The sequence below is a fragment of the Equus asinus genome, chromosome 22 (assembly GCF_041296235.1).
Source record: "Equus asinus isolate D_3611 breed Donkey chromosome 22, EquAss-T2T_v2, whole genome shotgun sequence".
In the NCBI taxonomy this organism is placed as follows: Eukaryota; Metazoa; Chordata; class Mammalia; order Perissodactyla; family Equidae; genus Equus; species Equus asinus.
In genome coordinates, this window is record NC_091811.1 from 50083776 (window position 1) to 50103233 (window position 19458).

The 19458-nt window shown below is 46.2% G+C and overlaps 2 protein-coding genes across 2 annotated transcripts; one reads left to right on the plus strand and one right to left on the minus strand.

Annotated features, from left to right (window-relative positions):
• The first annotated feature begins 310 nt into the window (after nt 1-310).
• On the plus strand, nt 311-2715 carry CCDC184 (coiled-coil domain containing 184). The gene has a single exon (XM_014850041.3). It carries the CDS (start codon nt 910-912, stop codon nt 1495-1497), a length of 588 nt encoding a protein of 195 aa, XP_014705527.1. The 5' UTR covers nt 311-909; the 3' UTR covers nt 1498-2715.
• Nucleotides 2716-16229: 13514 nt separating this feature from the next.
• On the minus strand, nt 16230-17176 carry OR10AD1 (olfactory receptor family 10 subfamily AD member 1). Its single transcript, XM_014850123.3, is given in 2 exon segments — nt 16230-16906; nt 16909-17176. Coding segments are annotated over 2 exon segments (945 nt in total).
• Nucleotides 17177-19458: the final 2282 nt, after the last annotated feature.

The window sequence follows — 19458 nt, forward strand, 5'->3', positions numbered from 1 at the left end:
ACCCTCTCTGCTCTCCTGCGGACGGCTGGAGGACAGAGAAGCAGGACCCGGCTGTAGCGCCCTCTTCTGAAAAAGGATTGCAGGCGGGTGAAAATCCTTCCAAGGCAGTCACTTCAGGGTTTATTCAGGATACTTCCAGCCTGGTGGAGGGACGATCTCTCCCAGACCTGAGGGTTTATGCAGCAAATTGCTCTCTCATGCTTCCCTATTAAATACTGCAGCCACACGCTCTTTCCAGCCTCAGCTGAGGTCACTGCAGCGTCCCCTCCCCGCCCGCCCCACCCGTCAGCTCAGACTCCAGAACCCCACTGCAGCTTCCAGATCATCCTCCCTTTTCTCTACTTCCTGGTTGCTATGGAGACACACGTCATTTACGTGCTGTGCGTCGCCTTGGAAACAGAGGAGCATCCGCGGCGCGGCTGGGAGACCCGCCCCTGCCGCTCCGACCACACTCGCGGGCGCTGCCCGTTGATGGCTGGGGGAGTCCCGAGGCGGACCCGCTGCTGGTCTCAGCCTCCACCCGGGCCCCTCCGCGAGCGCTTTTGTGACTCAGGGAACCGGCCGGCACTTGCTGCTCTGGCGGCCGGAGGGCGGTGCTGACACAGGCGCAATTCAGGAGGCGAGGAGGGCAGGGCGCTTTCGCCCTGGGGCGAGTCGGAGAGACGCTGGCCCTGGGACTCTCGCCGGGTACTCGTCCCGCCGGCGCTTCCCGGCCTCCGCCCATCCAGCCCGCGCCCTTCCCCCGGGACTCGACTCCTCACGCCGGCTCCCCGCCCCTCTCGGGAGCCTCCTCTTCCCTCGGCTCCTCCTCGCCCCTTTGAGGACCTCTTCCCCTCCCCACCCCCTCCCCCACCCGGGACGCCGGGCTGGACCGGACCCACAGCCGCCGCCGCCCGTTTCTGCCATTCAATGGAGGACGGTCTGCTGGAGATCATGACCAAGGACGGCGGCGAAATGCCGGCACCTCTGGAGGTGTCCACCGTGCCTGCCGTGGGGGACGTGATCTCCGGGGAGTACAACGGCGGCATGAAGGAACTGATGGAGCACCTGAAGGCCCAGCTGCAGGCCCTGTTTGAGGACGTGAGAGCCATGCGGGGGGCCCTGGACGAGCAGGCCTCTCACATCCAGGTGCTCTCGGACGACGTGTGCGCCAACCAGCGGGCCATCGTCTCCATGTGCCGGATTATGACCATCGCGCCCCGCCAGGGCGGCCTGGGCGTGGTCGGCGGCAAGGGGAGCTTCCCGGGGGTCCCCCAAGAGACGGAAACCCCTTCGCCTGGGATCGGGGACGGCGGTTTACTGGGTCGCGATCCTGAGGACGAGGAGGACGATGACGAAGAAGAGAAGGAGATGCCCAGGTCCGCCACACCCACTAGTCACTGTGAGCGCCCCGAGAGCCCCTCTGCTGGTCTCCTTGTGGGGGACGGGCCACTTGTGGAGCCCCTCGATCTGCCCGACATCACCCTGCTGCAGCTGGAGGGCGAGGCCTCTCTGTGAGGGGACTCGGAGGGGGCGCTACTTTCCTGGGCTGGCTTTGGGTTTCCGAGTGCATGACGGAAGGGACTGAACTGCGCTGTGCAGCGTGCTTTACTCCGACCGCTGCTCTTGTGGGTCAGGCAGAGAGAGACTCCCTCAAGGAAGGATTATAGGGTGAAGGACTTTGGGAGCATCAAGAATTCTTTCTGCCTAACCAAGCGAGATGTAGCAAACTGCGAAAGGTGAGGTTCCGGGAGAGGAAGCGCCCCACCTCTGGACTCCCATCCATCCCCTACCCTGCCCTTTCCCCCTCCCCCGTCAACAGGAGAACCCCTGAATTGTGTAAATAAAATCCTGCTTTTTCTATTCTGAAAAAGGACTTATCTAGGACTATGGCAAATAATCTCTTAACGATTTACCTAGGAATTAAGGAATTGGGGGTATTCTGTTCTGGCAACAGAAAATTTACCCTTCTGCTGAAATCCAAGATATTCAGCGCTCTGCAGAAGCCTCTCCCCCTCACAGATCTCTGCGGCTGCTGATTGGTAAAGGAAGCTTGAGGAGGGAACTGCAGCCCTAGGAATCTGGGTGAATGGGGTTCAAGGGCCCCTGGGCTGGGAGGAGCTGGCTGTGAATGTGCATGAAGACAATATAGCTCAACCTCTAGGATTTTGCATGCAGAGCGGATCCTGCCTTGTCACTGACTTCACCTGGGATTGCTTTATCCACTCACTGGGGCTTAGAGAACAAAGAGCCCAGTTCACAGGCAGAGACTTGAGGGTGCTCAGCAACAGCCCAGATTTAGGGGACGTTTGAGGGACTCTTGGGGCCGCAGCCAAAAACTGTCTCTCTATTGGCTATACCTGCTTAACTTCAGTTCCTTTTTCTGTCAATATGTCCCTGCCCGCTGCCTCTCGGTGTTGCCTCCATAATGTCCTGTGTGTGTTATGTGTGTTGACTTGTGTAGTAGTGTGTGAGCCCTGAGGGGCAGGGCTTGTGGCTCTCGTGTTAGGTTCAGGGGGCTTCAGACCCTGTTGTGAGCCCCAGGCTATCATGGCACTTTCTCCTCTCTTTTCTTCTTTCCCCCCACAACCAGGGCATGGAGCATGTGGCTGTCCTGAGGTTCTTAAATGATGTGCCTCCCACCTCAAGTGGTGACTCTGTGTGCCCTTTCTCCTCCTCTTTGTATTCCTTCTCAATGCTTTCCTTGGTGTGAACCTTAATAAAGAGGCGTCATCTCCCCTCCTTGCTGACTGGTACTAGGGGCATGTCAGGGTGGGGCTTCTGGGCCCACTGCATGGACCAGGGCTTCCCTCCTCTCTCCTTGCCTCCAGTTTCAAGGAGTTAACCATCCCTGTCCAGGTTGGGACACACAATGCCAACTCTATCTGCTTTCCCTTCTGTCCTGGACCTTGACCCTCAAGCTGGACTTGGGAAGGGGAGAGTATGTATTGAGACTCCCAAACTAACAAACTAACAAGGGTTTTTAGTAGCCAGAACTCAAGATGTACAAGAGACTTCTTTGCAGTGAAGCACCTGACCCCTGGGAAATGGTTTCCAAATCTGAGTCCTGGAATGGCAGGCATGCCACCTGTTCTATGGGAGGGTTAAGGAGGTGGTATTATTTGGGAGGGATTGCCGGGGATCTCTGGGAGTAGAGTGACACATCACAAAGGAAACCACAATAACTGCCTCAGGCCTCTAGTGGAGAATGCTGGTAAGGTGTTCCCCAGGGAGCTTAGACTGACATCAGCTCTGGTCTGCTCCCTTGGGCGTTAGAGATTTCCCAAGGCTGCCCCAAACAAAATTTGGGAGAAGAATGAGCTGGTGTGCTGGGTGTGTGCATGCATGTGTATGTATGAGTAAGCATGTGTATGTGCTCGTATGTGTGTGTGTGTGTGTGTGTGTCTGTATCCTTGCTGTTGGTTGCTGCAGAGAGGTGGAAAGAGCTCTGGAATGACAGATCAGGGCTTGAATCTGTTCCAACACCGAATGACTGCTTGAAACTTGGTTTCCTGCTTGAGACTTAGTTTCTGTGTAAAATGAGGACAAAAAGTTGTTGGGGAGAAAAATAGCTAAGACCCCTAGGAAGTCTTGTGCAAATGTTAGTTTTCTTATAGTTCTCTTGGGATGGGGAGGGGATGATGATGGTGACTGGCTCTTCTAGGAAAACAAAACTACCTAGGGAAGTTTCTAGAAACTGTTTTTTTATAGTCTCCTTTCCTATCTAAAGAACCATTATCCTTCAGGATAGTCAAGTGGGGGGATGATGAGATTCCCAAGCTGACATGGGCCTCTTCATCATAAATGTCTTGTAATTATGGGCCAAAAAAGGTCTTGGGGCCCAGCCCCATACACACAGGATGACCAGAGGAAGCCTTGAGTTGTGCAGTGTTTGGGGCATGTATGCTGGGGCCCTAGAGAGCAGAGCTAAAGTATATTAGTGGGGAAGTGTCCCTGAGGGCTAGGAGAGAGATTCCTGTTATAGTTCTGGCATTCAGCACCAATAACAACAATGACAGCTATCATTTATTGTGCACTTACTGTGTACCAGGCACTGTGCCCGATTTTATCTCCCAACAACCAACCATAGGAAGTAGGCACGATTATTATTTCCACTTAACAGTTTCAGAAACAGACTCCAAGACTTGCTCAAGGTCGCACAGCTAGTACTTGGCAGGACCAGGAATTAAACCCAGGTCTCTGACTTAAAGAACCCTAGATTGGAATCACTCATTGCTCTATTATTTGGATCATCAGAGAAGGAGATCCCTTATTTCCCCCATCAAGAGTCCAAGAGTCCTGAAAAGGAAATCATGTTAGTTTTAGTCACTTTTCACCTTCTCAGCTAGAACAAGAAATTGCAGTTTGGGTTTTGGTTAGTGACCCTTCTCAGAGTGTAGTGATGATAATACAATAATGGCACTGAGAAGATAGCCTTCTGGACCTCCTCCTTGAGAGGAAGAAGCCGATGCTCCTAGATATTCCCTAACACAGCTCCATTCTTGTGCCTCTTTGCTGTTCCCAGGAGCTCAGATTCTGCAGAGTCTGACGTGAATCCCAAGGCAGCTTAACCCTTTAATCTCGTAGAAAGGTCTGATTGAGCCCTTTAACCCTTGACTCCATTTCAGTTCCCCTTCCTATGCCCACTGTCCTAAATGTGTATCAGTCCTTTAGCCCAGGGCCTCCTAGAAGTTCTCTAGCTATTCCTCCCAAGTCCAAATAGATAAAAATCTCCCCAGAAAAAGTGATTCTTCAGCTTTCTTCAGGCCCTTGCACCAGCATCTTACAAGGATCCAGCACAGGTTGGTCTCCCACCTCCATCTTCCTCGCTATTCCTCACTCTCGTCTTGCATTTCTCCTTTGGAACGCTCCTGATGAGTGAGTTTCAGGTGAGATTCCTAACCCTGGACCCATGGATGGAATACCACTGCACTTCAGGGGGCTATAGCCCCTTGAAATTGAATGCAAAATCACGTAAGTACGTACATTCTCTAGAGAGAAGATCCATTGTTTCAACTTAATTCTTAACGGTAAGAATTAAGTGAAAAGGTAAGAATCACTGAGCTAAAGGGTAATGAGGCTTTTTAACTTGAAAACTTCCAGAGAAGGAATGACTCAGCCTGAGCTGGTACTGGACTGAACTGGCAATACGCCGTTGCCTTCTGGGACCTCCAGAGTATTTTCTACACTGAACTGAAATCTTCACGTAAATCTGATTACTTACCACCAATTCAACAAATTCAAATTATACTGACACCCATTAGAATGTGCTAAGAGTCCTGTCTCCCATCACTTCCAAGTCTTCTAGCACTTGGAGTTTGCCAGACCACTGCCGAGGTACAGAGGTGAGGGGGTCCCCTCCACTACTTTGTGCTGCCCTTGATGTGTGGGGCCAACACAGCACTGCGTGTGACTCATCATAGCTCGTTCAGTTTCGGGCACTCCCGTCTCTCATCAGTCTAAGGGAAATCTCTCAGGGTTCGCTCTTAACCTCAAAATGAAAACACACACAACTTCGTGGAAATAAGCTACAACTTTAGCCTGGTACAACTAAAATTAGTTCTAGAGAAACAGTTATTTCTCTAAGAGATGCACTCTGGCCTCTAACATAAATATGCAGTTTTATGTGACCTCACTATCACCACCGAACATGATCCCTGCTTGATATGTATAACAACATAGCTCACCTAGAAGTTTTCCAAGGATCAAGGAACAGTTCATTCCCAAGTAGACTGAAGTCTGTTCTTCTTGCCAGACAGAAAACTGCATCTTTGAAAAGACAGGTTTTCCTAAGCATCTTTCCCCAGCTACATGCCTGGGAATAGAAATTTGGCCGAGATACTCTGCTACAATAAGAAATGATACAAAAGTAAGAAAGGAAGACTCTTGAATCCTTTATTCCAGCTACCATTTCCCCCCCACTTCTAGACTGTCGCCAGAAGGTGAATTCCCTCAGAAACACAGCCTTTCTGCTTGGAAGCACTGTGCTTATTTATAGAAGGAAGCCTGCCCTGTAGATAATGCCGTAATGGTGCCACCTGGCGAGGAATAGGGACATTACAAGGGGACCCTCAAAGTGAATTTATGGCTTTCAATTAGGCGAGCACTACCAAATACTTACTCAAGGCCTGGCTGTCTGCCAAATAGTGGGTGGTGGGGGCAGACCGGGGAAACTGAATAAATAGAATTTATTTGAAGAATATAAAAATCAACTGCAATGAACTCCTAACTGGTTTTGCCCGGCCTCTCACACACCTATAATCCTACAGATTAACCTTTCTAAACTACAGCTCTGAACACTCATTCTCCTCTGAAATCTGCATCATGCTGCCATTACCTCCTGGATTAAGCATAAAATCTGGTGGTAGGGGGAGTCAAGGTCTCCCGTAATAAAGCCCTGGCATACTTTTTTAGCTGTACATTTCACTTCCCAGGTACATTTTCTAGCCACTATCCCATCAGTTAGCAGCCCATATCCAGTCAGCTAGAAATGATTCCTAAAGATATCTCAGCTCTTTTAATCTCTGGATGAGTCTACTGGATGTGTACCCCCTGGCCGTTGATTCCATTTCTCTTCATCATTCTTCCCAAGTGCAGTCAGATACAAATCTCTCCTCCAGAAAAGGGATTTCTGCAGCCTCAGTCACTGGCACCAGCTTCTCATGGGGTGTCCAGCAAGGCTGCTTTTCCCTGTTCTCTCTCCTAAGCTACCTGTAAATGGGAAATCCCCAGAAATAGCATGGAAAACTTTTTGATTATGAATTTGTGATTTTATTTCTAGAAATTGAGTTTATAGCTTTCATCAAATTCTTAAAGGGGTATATAAAGCCAAGAAAGGTTAACAAACCCTATAGTCAAAATATGCTATTCACCATTCCCCAGAAATACCCATTTCCCTCCATCTGATTCTTTGTTCATTCTCTTTACTCTTTCTACTCCATTCTGTCTCTGCCAGTTGGAATCCTACCAGTTCTTAAGGCCCTTCTCAAATGCTCCTTCCTTCATGGGTCCTTTCCTACTGTGATCTCTTCCTCCTTTAAATGTCCAGATCTTTTTGTTCATATCTCTTTATGGGACAAGTACTATATTTTTACTTACTTTTATTTTAAGATTTTATTTTAAGATTTTAGAGGTTGAAATAAAAAAAATGTCACTATCACTAGAATCTTCAAAAATGTTATTGCTGAAAGAAACCTTAGTGATGATCATCTAGCCATTTTATATATAACTCAGATATCTGAAGAGACTGCTCATGTCTCTTAGAGATCTGATTAAATTTGGCCCCAATTCAAATTCCAAAATCTTGGAATTCCACAACATTCCATACAATTTCTGCAGTGTCCTATGGTTTATTTTGCTTTTGCTTCCCTCTGTATCCACACCCCTGAGTCCTTGCAAGTGCCTCAGTTTGACTCCTTATCAACTCTGGGACACATAAAGCCACACTTTTACTGGTTTCCATAAGAAATACAACTCTACTATGCATTTTAAAATTTTTGCTCTCAACTTGAATAAAAAAATAGAGTGGGGAGTGATGACAAAGAAAGTTCCCGTGGAGGAGCTTATGCCTTTCACAGGCTCCTCCACCCTCTCCTTCTTTTACTCTCTTCCTCCTCCTGCCTGCTCCAGAATAACAAGGAAATTCTTCCACTTATTTTGAGAAAAATAGTTTCACATTTAGTCCCCCGGGTGGGGAAAATTTACCTTCTTTCTTTCCGAAGTACTTTATTAAAAAGTCTAGTCTCCTTCTAAGAAGACTTAAGTGAATAAATATTAATTATGTCATTTCCTATAACTAAAGAAATAGATGGGATGACATGCCAAGCTTGCACAGTTAATGACAGCATTAGGACCAGAATCCTGTTCATCTGAATTATAGATCAGTAGGCTTTTTCCCCCATTAAACAGAAACACACCGTACTCTGCTGTAAGTGGTTACAATGTGCTGAGGGAAGCTTATGGTGGCTTGGATTTAGCTTTGAGAATAAGAAGGGAAAGTCAAAATTCCTTCTAGAGAAAGTGACTTATTCTTAGAAACATGATGGAAAAAGACATCCAAAAAGGGAACCATGACTGCCAGCAAGTATTTACCAACTGCCTACTATGTTTCATGGAAGGTGGGAGGCGCTGGGTTAGATTCCAAGAAGTCATGGTCCCTGCCCTTCAGTTGCTCACTATCTAATGATGAGATAACGATATGTTCTTGTATTAAGACAGAGTGCTTCTCAGAAAATTGGAGGGAAAATTTGTTTTCTGTGAGCATTGTCAACTGAATTAAAAAGACTTCAATTTTAAAATGGGAATGATGTGTATGTGCTGGGGGTCAGGGAATGGGGATGACAAGATAAAATGGAGAGGACAAAAGTGAAAAAAAAAATGCTGAGAAGACCCACAAAATTGTATACTACAGAGGACATCAAGTATGACATTGGAAGAAAAGCAGTAGCAGACGTGGCATCCTGTAATTCTCCAGAAAAAGTAAGTAGAAAGGGGTTGGGAAAAACAGCACTTATGGCCTCTACACCAATGCGCAAAATACAGGTAATGTACAAATAGAACTTGAGATTTTATACAATGAGGGAAAGCAAATCTCACAGATATGAAGAGACCTGGTTGGATGGGACTCCTGGAACACAGCAGTGAAAAAAGGGCAGTACATTGCTCCAAAGAAACAGAACTGGGGTCTGATGTGCAACTGGAAAGGAATTGCCAGTCACGTGACACACACGACTTGTTCATGGGGAACCTTCTTCTGGGACGGAAGCAGCAGCTTTGCTGTGATCTGCAGAAAGTCAGCCCTTGCCCTCAGCACTTGTAAAATTCAGAAGGGAAAGGAGGAAGCAAAAGGGCAGAGAGGGAAGAAGAAAAGAAGAAAAGAGATGAAAAGAAGTAAGAGGAATAAAATAAAATTTTAAAAAAAGGAAAACGATAAAAGGAAAGACAGAATAGCACTTAACATCACAAAGATAGAGTCTTGTATGGGATTTTATATCCTTGAGAATGGAAGCAAGAAAAGAATTATTTAGGTGATGATAGAGGAGAGGAAAAGAAGTGATATCATTGCAAAAATGCACTAGAGTCTGTCAAAACAGATAAAGTGGATTATAGATCCCAGGAACAAATCACAAAACTGGCACAAAGCCAAATCCAGAAGTGAGGGGGAAGTTGATTTAACGTGATATAATCCTTCCGAAGGAAGAAAATGGCAGAGCAGAGACTGTGATTCTGGGTCTAATTCTGACCCACAAAGATGGAATTGATTAGTGAAATGGGAGTGAGGGAAATCTTGAGAGAAAGGAACTATGCCATTTTGGTTCTTCCTGATAGCCAAGGAGATAAGGTGAGAAGTGTGTCCAGGGCTTTGGGAAGACTGACTTCAAATAATTAGAAGACATGGTTTCCACAGCTTGAAACTCAAGGAAGATGGGATTCCCTTAAGAATGAAATTCAGTCAGTGCAATTACTTTGGAGTCCAGTGAAGAGAAGTGGATGGAATGACTACAGGGACCTCTCCAATGAAATCAGATTTTAGAGATGTGAGGCAGAGAGCAGGCATAACTAAGAGAGTAGTCCACATGTTTCAACACTTTCAAAAGCACAAACCATGGCAAAAACTGAGGAATTTGATTACAAAACAAAGATGTTCTATGAAGAGCACTATGGACAAAGTCACTAGTCAGATGGCAGAGTGAAGAAAATATGTGCTTTGTCTAAAACTGACAAGGATGTAATATCATCCTAGAATAAACAGGGAACTTCTGCAAATGAACAGGAAAAGACAGCAACCCGATAGAAAAAAAGGTGCAAAAGATGTCACAGGCAATTTACAGAATAGGAAAAAGCTAATATGCATATGAAAATTTGATCAAAACCATTAGTAATCAAATGCAAGTTAAACTAACAGTGAGATATCAGTTTACACCTATGAAACCAGCAAAAATTAGAAATCAGAGAATTACAAACGTTCTCAAGGATGTAGAAATACAGAATCTTGCACTGCTGCAAGATTGGTTCCACCACTTCTGGAAAGCAATCTGGCATTACTTGGACACATTAAATATATTCATACCCTATAGCCCAGCAATTCCTCTCCCAAATAAGATAAAGCAAATCCTTTACAAGGCCATAATGGGACTGATATGAGGATGCTCAGTGCAGGGTTATTTGTAGTGGCGTGGAGTTGGGGCAACGTGGGCGCTCCTCGCTGAAGTGGATAGTTACAGTGCAGTGAGTGCACACCAGGGAATACCAGGCCTCAGTGTGAAGTAACAGATTAAATGGTAGCATCTGGCAATGTGAATGGAGATGAAAACCAGCACTTAGTGAAAAAAGTAAGACACAGAATGAAACATATAACTCAGTAGATTTGGAGTACATTTAAAAATACATGCCTACAAAATAACTTCCGATAACACCTTTAAACAGAAATATACATATTAAGAACATTAGAAAATTGCCTATCGTGGGAGGGAAGTGGGAGTGGAGATAAAGGGTGTAAGGATAAAAGAAAGAAAGGCAGACATAAAGCAAGAGGGCCTTTCTTTGCCGGGACCGATGATAATGTGTCATGAACCAAGGAGTATGATTAACTCAATCCTTAGAGGAACAAAAAACTTCAAAACAAAACATAGCAAAACACAAATACATCGGCACCTAGAACATGAACAGAACAGCACTTTGAAAAGGAAAAGCTGGAATGAGGAAACATTTGCAAAGACATTAACAGCCAAATGGGCTTGTTATTCCGAATAAGAAGTATAAAGAACAGGTAAGTCTGATGCTCAGGGCATATGGGGTGCTATTTACAGCTGGAAGGGAGAAAGTAACATTTTTGGAGGTGCTGATTTAGGTGCCTGAAATACTTTATCTCGTTTACTCCTCATAACTACACTGAGGTAGGTATTGTCTCAGTTAAAACGTTTTTGGTTGTAAGACATAGAAACCCATTTGTAATAGTTGTGAGGAAAAAACAGTTTATTATAAGGATGCAAGGCTATCCCACAAAACCCTAGAGCAAGAAAGCAACTGGGCCTCCAAAGCTGACCGAAACAGGGCAGCCACTATCTCAGGGTCTTTCTCTGGAAACATGGTCTTCTCTCTCTGCTTTCCTCCGTACTCTGACTTCAACCTATTCTCTCTGCCCATCATGTTTCTTTGCTTCTTCACATACAGGGGAGAAGACAACTGCTGCCTAGCTTGAGTGTCTGCCTGTTCCAGCGGAGAAATGACTCACATCCCATAGCATACCAATTTCAAACTCCTAGGAAAGAGGACTCAAATTACTCCAGCTCAGCTGCATTGATTGTGGTGATGGTGGGGGGTGAGTGTACCTTGGTGCTAACTCGATTGCCAGGCCTCACCCCTGTGAGAGAAGAAGGTTCTCAGAGAATGGGCTGTGGGCCACAGCACTCTCTAAAATGTCTACTGCAGCTAATAGGGGAACATTTGTCAAATTAATGAATGATTGAATGACAGGAGGCCCAGTTTTGTCTAACTTCAAAGCCCATGGTCTTTCTACTACATCATATAGCCTTTGGAATGTTTCCATTTGAGATAACTGTTTCCATTATCTCAGTAAAAAAGAACGGTCTTGTATCAGGGTATCCTCAGGAAAAAGATGGCGTACTCAAATTAAGACAGTTTGAGGAGGGTTTAATGAAGGATTATTTACGAAGGTGTGGCTGGGGTATAGGGAAAGCACAAGGGGAGGACAGTACCCTGTATTAGAGGAGCTAAGCCTGAAGAGGTAATAGAAGGTGGCAGTTCCAGAACTTAGAAATAGAGAACGGGGTAGAGAGGGCCACGTGACAGGACCTGAGACTTTAGTAAAGAGACACAGGTAGGCCTGCCACAATCCCCGCAAGGCAAGAGCCAGAGGATTGCATACCCTAAGTTCACACTCCTACTTCCCTCTGGTCTTCTGCCTATGCTTCTCATTGGCCAAACCCAATAGAAAGCCAGAGGTAAGGGAAACTGTTGACACGGTCCCTGCAGGTCAGCCTCCAAGCCCAGAGCTGGGTGAAGAAGGTGAGGCATTGATCTGAAGATGCGAGCAGATATCTAGGTCTTTAGACTGGAAAATAAAAAGAAACACATGTAATCAGATTGGAAGTCCCAAAAGATGAGACTCTTAAGAGTGCTCTTGGAGGCTCTAGATACATTTAATTTTCATGTCCTGGGTAAAGCATACTTCTGTATATTAAACTGAATATTTCAGCTGAAGTCACTAACAATAGGTGCCTCAAGGACTTCCTTGGGAGTTCAGGGCTCTGGACACTCTCTCTCCACTCCCATCAGAACAGCTTTGCTTTTATTTGGGGAGTACAGCAGGATTCTGCTTAAAATTTTATTGAACACCTCCTATGGCCAGGGACTGTGCTAAGGACTCAAAAATGAATTACAGACTAGTGGAGAAGACAGAAAAATAAGAAAGAGTTCAGCGTCAGGAAAACGCATAGGTTATGAAGGGAACTCAAAGAAGTCTAGCAAACCCAGAAAGGGGGAGGGGTCAGGGAAGGCCTCCTGAAGTGGGTAACAGGAAAGGAAAGGAAGCTCAGAGAACACTGCCGTTGTCCAAAAGAGGGAAGAGGAGCCCAACAATTATGCAATTCGTTAAAAGGGTCTATCACGTGGAAAGAATTAGGCCACGGATCCGTGGACAAGGCTGGGAGCTAGGTGACTCGAAGTGATTGGTAAAGATCTCCGCTCAGGCCTGCCTCCAGCCTTGCTCCGCCCCCATCCCATCCCATCCCATCCCGTCCTCCGCCAAAGGGGCGCGGCGTTTCAGCAGTTCCACTCGGCTGGGAGGGTATCCCAGGCCCAAGGTCTGCATCTCCAGCGGGGGCGGGTGGCCGCGGAGGCTCCCAGAATAGCTGGTGTTTCCTAGAGGCGGTCGCGTTCGTGCGATCCGGCCCGGGCGGGGGACCGAGGAGCAGGCGCTCATTGGTTGCCATGGCGGCGATCCGAGAGGCTGGGGATTGGCCTCAGATTCTTCGCGCAGACCACGCCCAGCTCCTCTTTCGGTTGTCACCAGGTCAGGGCCCAGGGCCTCCTCGCTAGATGGGGGATGCGGCGCCGAACTGGGCCGGGAAACATGCCGTCGTCTTTAGACGTGAGGGAGCCGAGGGCCAGGCCGCGGTGTGAAGGCGGGTTGCGTGGGGACCATGGATAGAATTCTTGGGTTCTCCTCCCACATTTTCGGCCCATGGAGCCTGGTCGGGCGCCCCCCGGCGACAGGTGACTTTGTATCTGGAAATGAGAAGAGACCGGCAAGGGACGCGCACTTCAGGGTGGCTCCTGGTTATTGTATTTACATGGGTTTTCGAGGTCCCTGGGGGCTCTTCGTGTGCCTCCCGGGCCCAGGGCCCAGGGCAGAAGCTCCGGCAGGAGGGACGCGGCCGGGGCTGCGGCTTCTTGTGCGGAAGAAGCAGGGTTCCTGGAGCCCAGGGCAACAAACGAGAAAGTGCTCGCCCTTGAGAAGACAGTTCTAGGTCACTCAGCCTGATTTTCCCGCATTCCTGGCCCTACTCACTCCCTCCCACCCATGTTGAACGCACCGTTTCTACAACGAAGGCAGTTCTCTTGCGTGGAATTACTTATCCCCGGCTTCTAGCATCCCCTCCCTCCGTTTTCCACCTTGCAATTTACTGTTCATTCTTTAAGGCTTAGTTCTAATATCACCTCCTCACTATAAAGCCTGCCCCATTCTTGGGACAGTTATTCGATTACCTCTTTAGGAGTGCAGGCTCAGGGACAGGTACCCGAGTTAGAATCGTGGCTGCATCGTTTGAAATGCGGCGTGATTTTGAGCGATTTTTACTTAACCTCTCTCAGCCCGAGTTCTGCATCTCAGAATGGAGGTAATCCTAGTACGTCAAGGGTTTTGCGAGGATTAAACGCAAAGCTGTTAGAACATATGTGCTTAATAAATGTGAGCTGCTGTTGTTAACTGTCCTCCCAATGCATTTGTATAGGCCTCTTATAATGTTTGCCCTTTGTGCTACCGTTTTTGGTTCTTGTCTGCCCTAGTAGACTTTGAACTTGAAAGGTGGAACTGTGTCTTGTTTATGATGTCAGCCTGCAACAGTGCTGGGCAAGTGTAAAGCTAAGATATTATTTCTCAGAAAACTTTTTAAAAAGCACCCTTTCCTCTCTGTTTCCTTTCTTCCTTTCTTCTTTCCTTCACTATTTTTTTTTTTTTTTTACTTTTAAAGATTCTTTGAGACAGGAATTTTCTAACTTGGAGAAGCTGAGATCTTAGGGGGAAAAATAAACCTTTTTTTGTTCTCCATGGTGACCAAGAAGGCCTTAATATTCCTATTTCCACTTGACTAAACTTCAGACAGGTTTCTTCTTGACTGTAGGCCCCTGACCTCCCTTTTCTCAGAGCAATTACTTTGGAAAACTTGTAATTACAAATTCTTTCTCTGCCCCTTTGAAATATGTATAAATCTTAGAAGCCTCTTGCCAGTTTTAAGACAGGGGTGGGGGGGAGGGGGAGGAATGTCTTTCTCAAGGACCTGGGAGCCATCCCTTTGACATGTAATCCTCAAGGAAGATAGCACCCCTATTTCCTAGACTCTGTGGCAGGGTAGGAGCCTAACTTCAGTGGGCGCCTTGCTCCAACTTGTAAACCTACCACCTGTAAGCTTACTTTTCCTTTGGGTAAGACCAGTGACCACGTCCAGGTGGCCTACGATCTCCCCTACCAAGCTCGTAAAAACTCTGCAGCCACTTGCTTCAGCAGAGTTGAGTTCAATCTCCTAATGCAGTAGTCTGAAATAAAGTCTTTCTTGCCTGTTTAACTTTGCGTGGTGTAATTTTTCTTTGATAATGGAAATCTTTAGGTTCTGCGCTTACTGTTTTTTTCTTGATTACAGTGACGTCTCATTTCTCCCTCCTCGCTAAGAAGTGCTTGTCACATGTCCTCTGATATCTAGAGATTCACCCATTTGGACTCAAAAGATTAGAGCTCTGTGGACTGAAGCTACTGCTTTAAGTCACTGCAGAGGGTAGTACGTGATGTTCAGGATGTGGCAAGGGTAGTAGATCTGTTTGAGGGCATCCTAAATGAGGTGCGTTCATCTTACGGGAGTAACACCAGAACCTAATGGGCTCTCTCTTTTCTTTCCTTTCTGTCATGAAAGGGGCATGAGAAAGATGCAATTTTCAAAGAAAGAAAACAGCTGTGAATATAATGCCCTCTCAAGGGATGCTAGGTTTGGTTACGGAGAGAAGCCAGAGAGATCAGGGTTGCAAATTGAAAGGCTTCTGCAATGGTGGAGGTAGTGTGGAGAGGTGTTCCTTAAAGCACAGGGAATGAAATGGATCCACTGAAGAGGAGGAGGTAAAGTGGAATAGGTTAGAGCTGAATGAAATGAAAGATAGTTGAGAGAAAGGAAGGCAGTAGGGAGAGAGAAATTAAATTGAGGTAAGGATAACAGAGAAGGAAACTGATAATCTGAGAAGCTTGGTAGAAGCACTTACTACTTGGATCTGAAGGGAAAGATCAAGCAGTCATGTTACTTAAGGAAACTAGAGAATGTAGGGAAGAGATTTGACACCCTGGCCTCTCCCACTTGCCCATCCCTAACAACACACAAGCAGAAACATAAATTGGATGCAGTTTTGGCAATTTAATGCCACAAAAAATCCTCCTTCATGGGCTAGTGGAGGCTAAGAAGATGGAGTTCAGGCCGCTGATCCTTGGTTTTTCTTCTTTTATCTAACTGACTTTCCTTAAGGTCAACACTGCTCCCTAACATCCTTTTTCTTACTTCTTCCCCTACTTTTTCTCATACAGGAATGGACTGGCTGAGGGCAGATTCAGAAAGCGAGAGTGGAATGTGAGAAAGAAAAACAGGCTAAAGTGATACATTGAAAGAGAAAAAGAGTTTACTCCTCAATGTATAAGCAGAACTCAGGCTGGGAGTAGCATGTAAAAATACTACACGAATAAAATAAAATAGAATTAAGTGCACTTATGTATTTATCAGATCCTGTTGTGAGAACTTAGAAGGAAAAAATTCAGGAAAGTCTCCAATTCTCCCGAGGAAAGTCCAAGAGAAAACAATGCTAGAAGTGAAGTCAGACAGATGAGCATTAGGCATCAGTAGGAACTTCCAGGTCTGATGCTAGTATAAAGGAAGCTATGAATGCCCTTTCCTGGAGCCTTTCAGTGTTGGAGAGTTACCCTTCTGCCAGGGTTGGAGGAAGGAGCTTCCATTCCAGGAGGCTGCTGGCTACAAAGACTATGTCTGGCCCAGGCTGGTCCTCCCAAGGGCCCTCACCATGGCCCCCTTCATTTCCTTGTTTCGAAAACTGTAGATGATGGGGTTGCACATGGGGGTGATGACGGTGTAGATGAGGGAGAAAGGCTTGTCTTTGTCAGGGCCATGCGTGCTGCGGGGGTTCATGTACGAGAACACGGCTGAGGTGTGGAAAAAGACGACCACAGTCAGATGGGAGGCGCAAGTAGAGAAGGCCTTTCCCCGACCTGAGGAGGAGGCTCTGCTGAGGATGGAGGCCAGGATGCGGGCATAGGAGATGACAATGAGCACCATGGGGCTCAGCAGCACCACAATAGCATCAGCAAAGATCACTCTCAGACTAAACTGGGGGTCTCCACAAGAGAGAGTGATCACGATGGGGGCCTCACAGAAGAAGTTTTCTATGTGGTTGTCTCTACAGAATGGACCACGAAATGTCATGTAATCAAGCAGGATGCCATTGATCAGCCCAAAGAACCAGGCAGTACTCACCAGTCCCATACAGACATGCCAGCTCATGATCTGGGCATAGCTAAGAGGGTGGCAGATAGCAACATAACGGTCATAGGCCATAAAAGCCAAGAGGATGCACTCAGCCACACCCACACAGAAGACCAAGTACATCTGGGTCATGCAAGAGACAAAGGAGACAATGTGGTTCTGACCACCAGGTGGATCAGCATCTGTGGGGTAGTGGTGGTGATGAAGCAAACATCTAGGAAGGAGAGATGGCCAAGGAAGAAGTACATGGGGCTGTTAAGCCTTGGGTGTGTCCAAGTGATGAAGATGATGAGGCCATTCATGGCCATAGCAAGGCTGTAGAGGGCTAGGAAGACAGCAAAGAGCAATGCCCGAGTGGAATGGGAGCTCTGCTCAAAGCCCACGAGGATAAACTCTGTCACTGTGCTCCTGTTCCTTAGGTCCACCATCTGGGGCCTGCTTGAGGAAGGAGGACAGGAAAAGCAGAAGAAACTTAGCTGTAGGGTAATGTAAGTTACTCACTTGGGCCCAGAAATCAGCTATAAAAGAATAAGAAGGATGAGTGGTGGTAAATATTTTGGATCTTTAATAAACTCTATGTAATTGGCAGTGTTATCGGGCAGTGAAATGCCAGGTTCACCATAGGCTGCATACATAGAATCATAATATCAAAAATTAAGGAAGTGATGGTTACAATTTACTCAGATTTGATCAGGTCTCAAGTGAAGTCCTCCATCTGCTCCACGGACCTCAATATTGAGGGATTAGCCATTAACCAAGAAGTAGTCAGAGGTGAAAAATAAGATAGTTGGGTCCATAACCCATGTCTAATGAACAAAGGTTTAAAGACTGAAGAATGGAGAGTTTGAGGGGAGGGTATGGTGGCTATCAGCTTACGGATAAGCATATTTAGGAAGCACTTGAGAAATATTTGAAGACGTATTTTTCTAGAAGAAAAAAATCCTCCGTCTTAGTGTACCTATTTAACATAATAAATGGGTTGAATTTCCAGAGAAAAATAAAAATATTCTAACCCTCAGGATTGTCCTTTAGGTAAAAATGATTTGCATACCTCTGGAAACAGTCATGCTTAGCTCTTCCCAATCATCCCACCTCTCTCCAGACTCACTCTCCCAGGGGTTCTGCTGCTGCATCACCCACCCATGCGGTGCATGCTGGAGATGGGGCTTGGTTGTGAGCTCTTGTCTGCTTCCTAACAGGAGACAGTTTTCCTGGTGCAGTTGGAACCTAGGGCTACACGCCATGGGGTGGAAGGATCCAGCTTTCCGGATGAGAAAAGGGAAGCTATGAGCAGCACACAAATTCAATCTTACTGAATAATCTTCGGAGAATTTTAAGCCGTTCCTTTGCTTCCAGGGGTAAGTCTTTTTCTTTTTCCATCTTCAGAGAATGAGCATTCAGAATTCTCATGCTCTTTTCTCACTATCGTAACTTTTAGGAAGTCATTATGTTTTGGAGTTAAGATATATCAGATCCCTTCCACTTTCAGATGCTTATAGATGGTTGGCATATTCCTTCTTAACTTTCAGCTCTGCCAACCCCTCTTCTTCGTTTTCTCTTCTCCCACTCCCTTTTCTACACACCCTCACTTTCCCCCCTCTGTTAGTCTTTTTCTCCCTTTTTCCACTTACTTCTGCTTCTCCCTGTTTTATTCTCCCGCTCTCTTTCTCATCTTTGGTGAGGAGTGTCTGCCATTCAGCCATCTCTGATTAAACTCCCCTCTCTTCTCCATGTCTTTAAATCTATCATGTTGCCTATCTTAATTTTAGAAGATACCTACCCCATTACTGCCACTCCTTTTACCCCTGAATTTCCTCTTCGTGATTTCCTGATAGGTCAAGGCAGTTTTTGGGCAGTAGGTTGTTCCCATCATCTCTACTGTGGGATGCTTCTCCAGAACTTATACCTGAAACTTCTCCTTTTGGGGCTCAGAAAGGGCAGGGAGGGGCAGAGAGCGCTGTTTAACCCAAGATGTGGCTTGGAATTCTGGGCCCAGTGGACACATTGGGGCTGAGGTCAGAGTCTGGGCAAGAGAAGTCAATGAGCTATACTCCACACAGCTGGGATTTGTCCAAGAAGAAACTGAAGTTGGACCTGAGGAATCACTAGGATCTACAGGAGTATAAATGCTTATTAGTGGTTCATCGTACCAGAAAGAATATTCTGTGGTACCTGGCATCTAGTGCTTTGTTAACTACCATTAGGGGTTAACCAATCAAGCATTTGTATAAATAAATGGGACAATACTCTGAAAATCACATCCTACCTCATTCTGTTGGTTGGTAACGATGTTTGTCACTGAATCACTCTGGCAAATAACAGAAAAAATTTCATTGTGTTTGAAGAAGAACTGGTCCAGGGAGGATGGTCTGAACTGGTGGGCCACTGTGGAAGAGAAATTGTCTCTGATGACCTTGTTAGCTCTTCGACATTTATACATAGGTGATAAATGTCTACTTAAATAATATTACTAAGTTATGCGTGTACTGCACTTTATAGAATAGGTGTGAAACTTTACATGTCACATATTCCATTTGTTAAAAGTCTTATTTTTCCCCCACTTTTTCATAGTGTATGTTTTGACCTTCTCAGGATTTTTTTTTTCCATCAGTGCTAATTGAATTCTAGCACCTGGACTTGAAATCATGTGTCCTCTTAACTGTTAGTTGAAGAAATACCAGCAACAAGAAGAAAACATTCATTCTCCTGT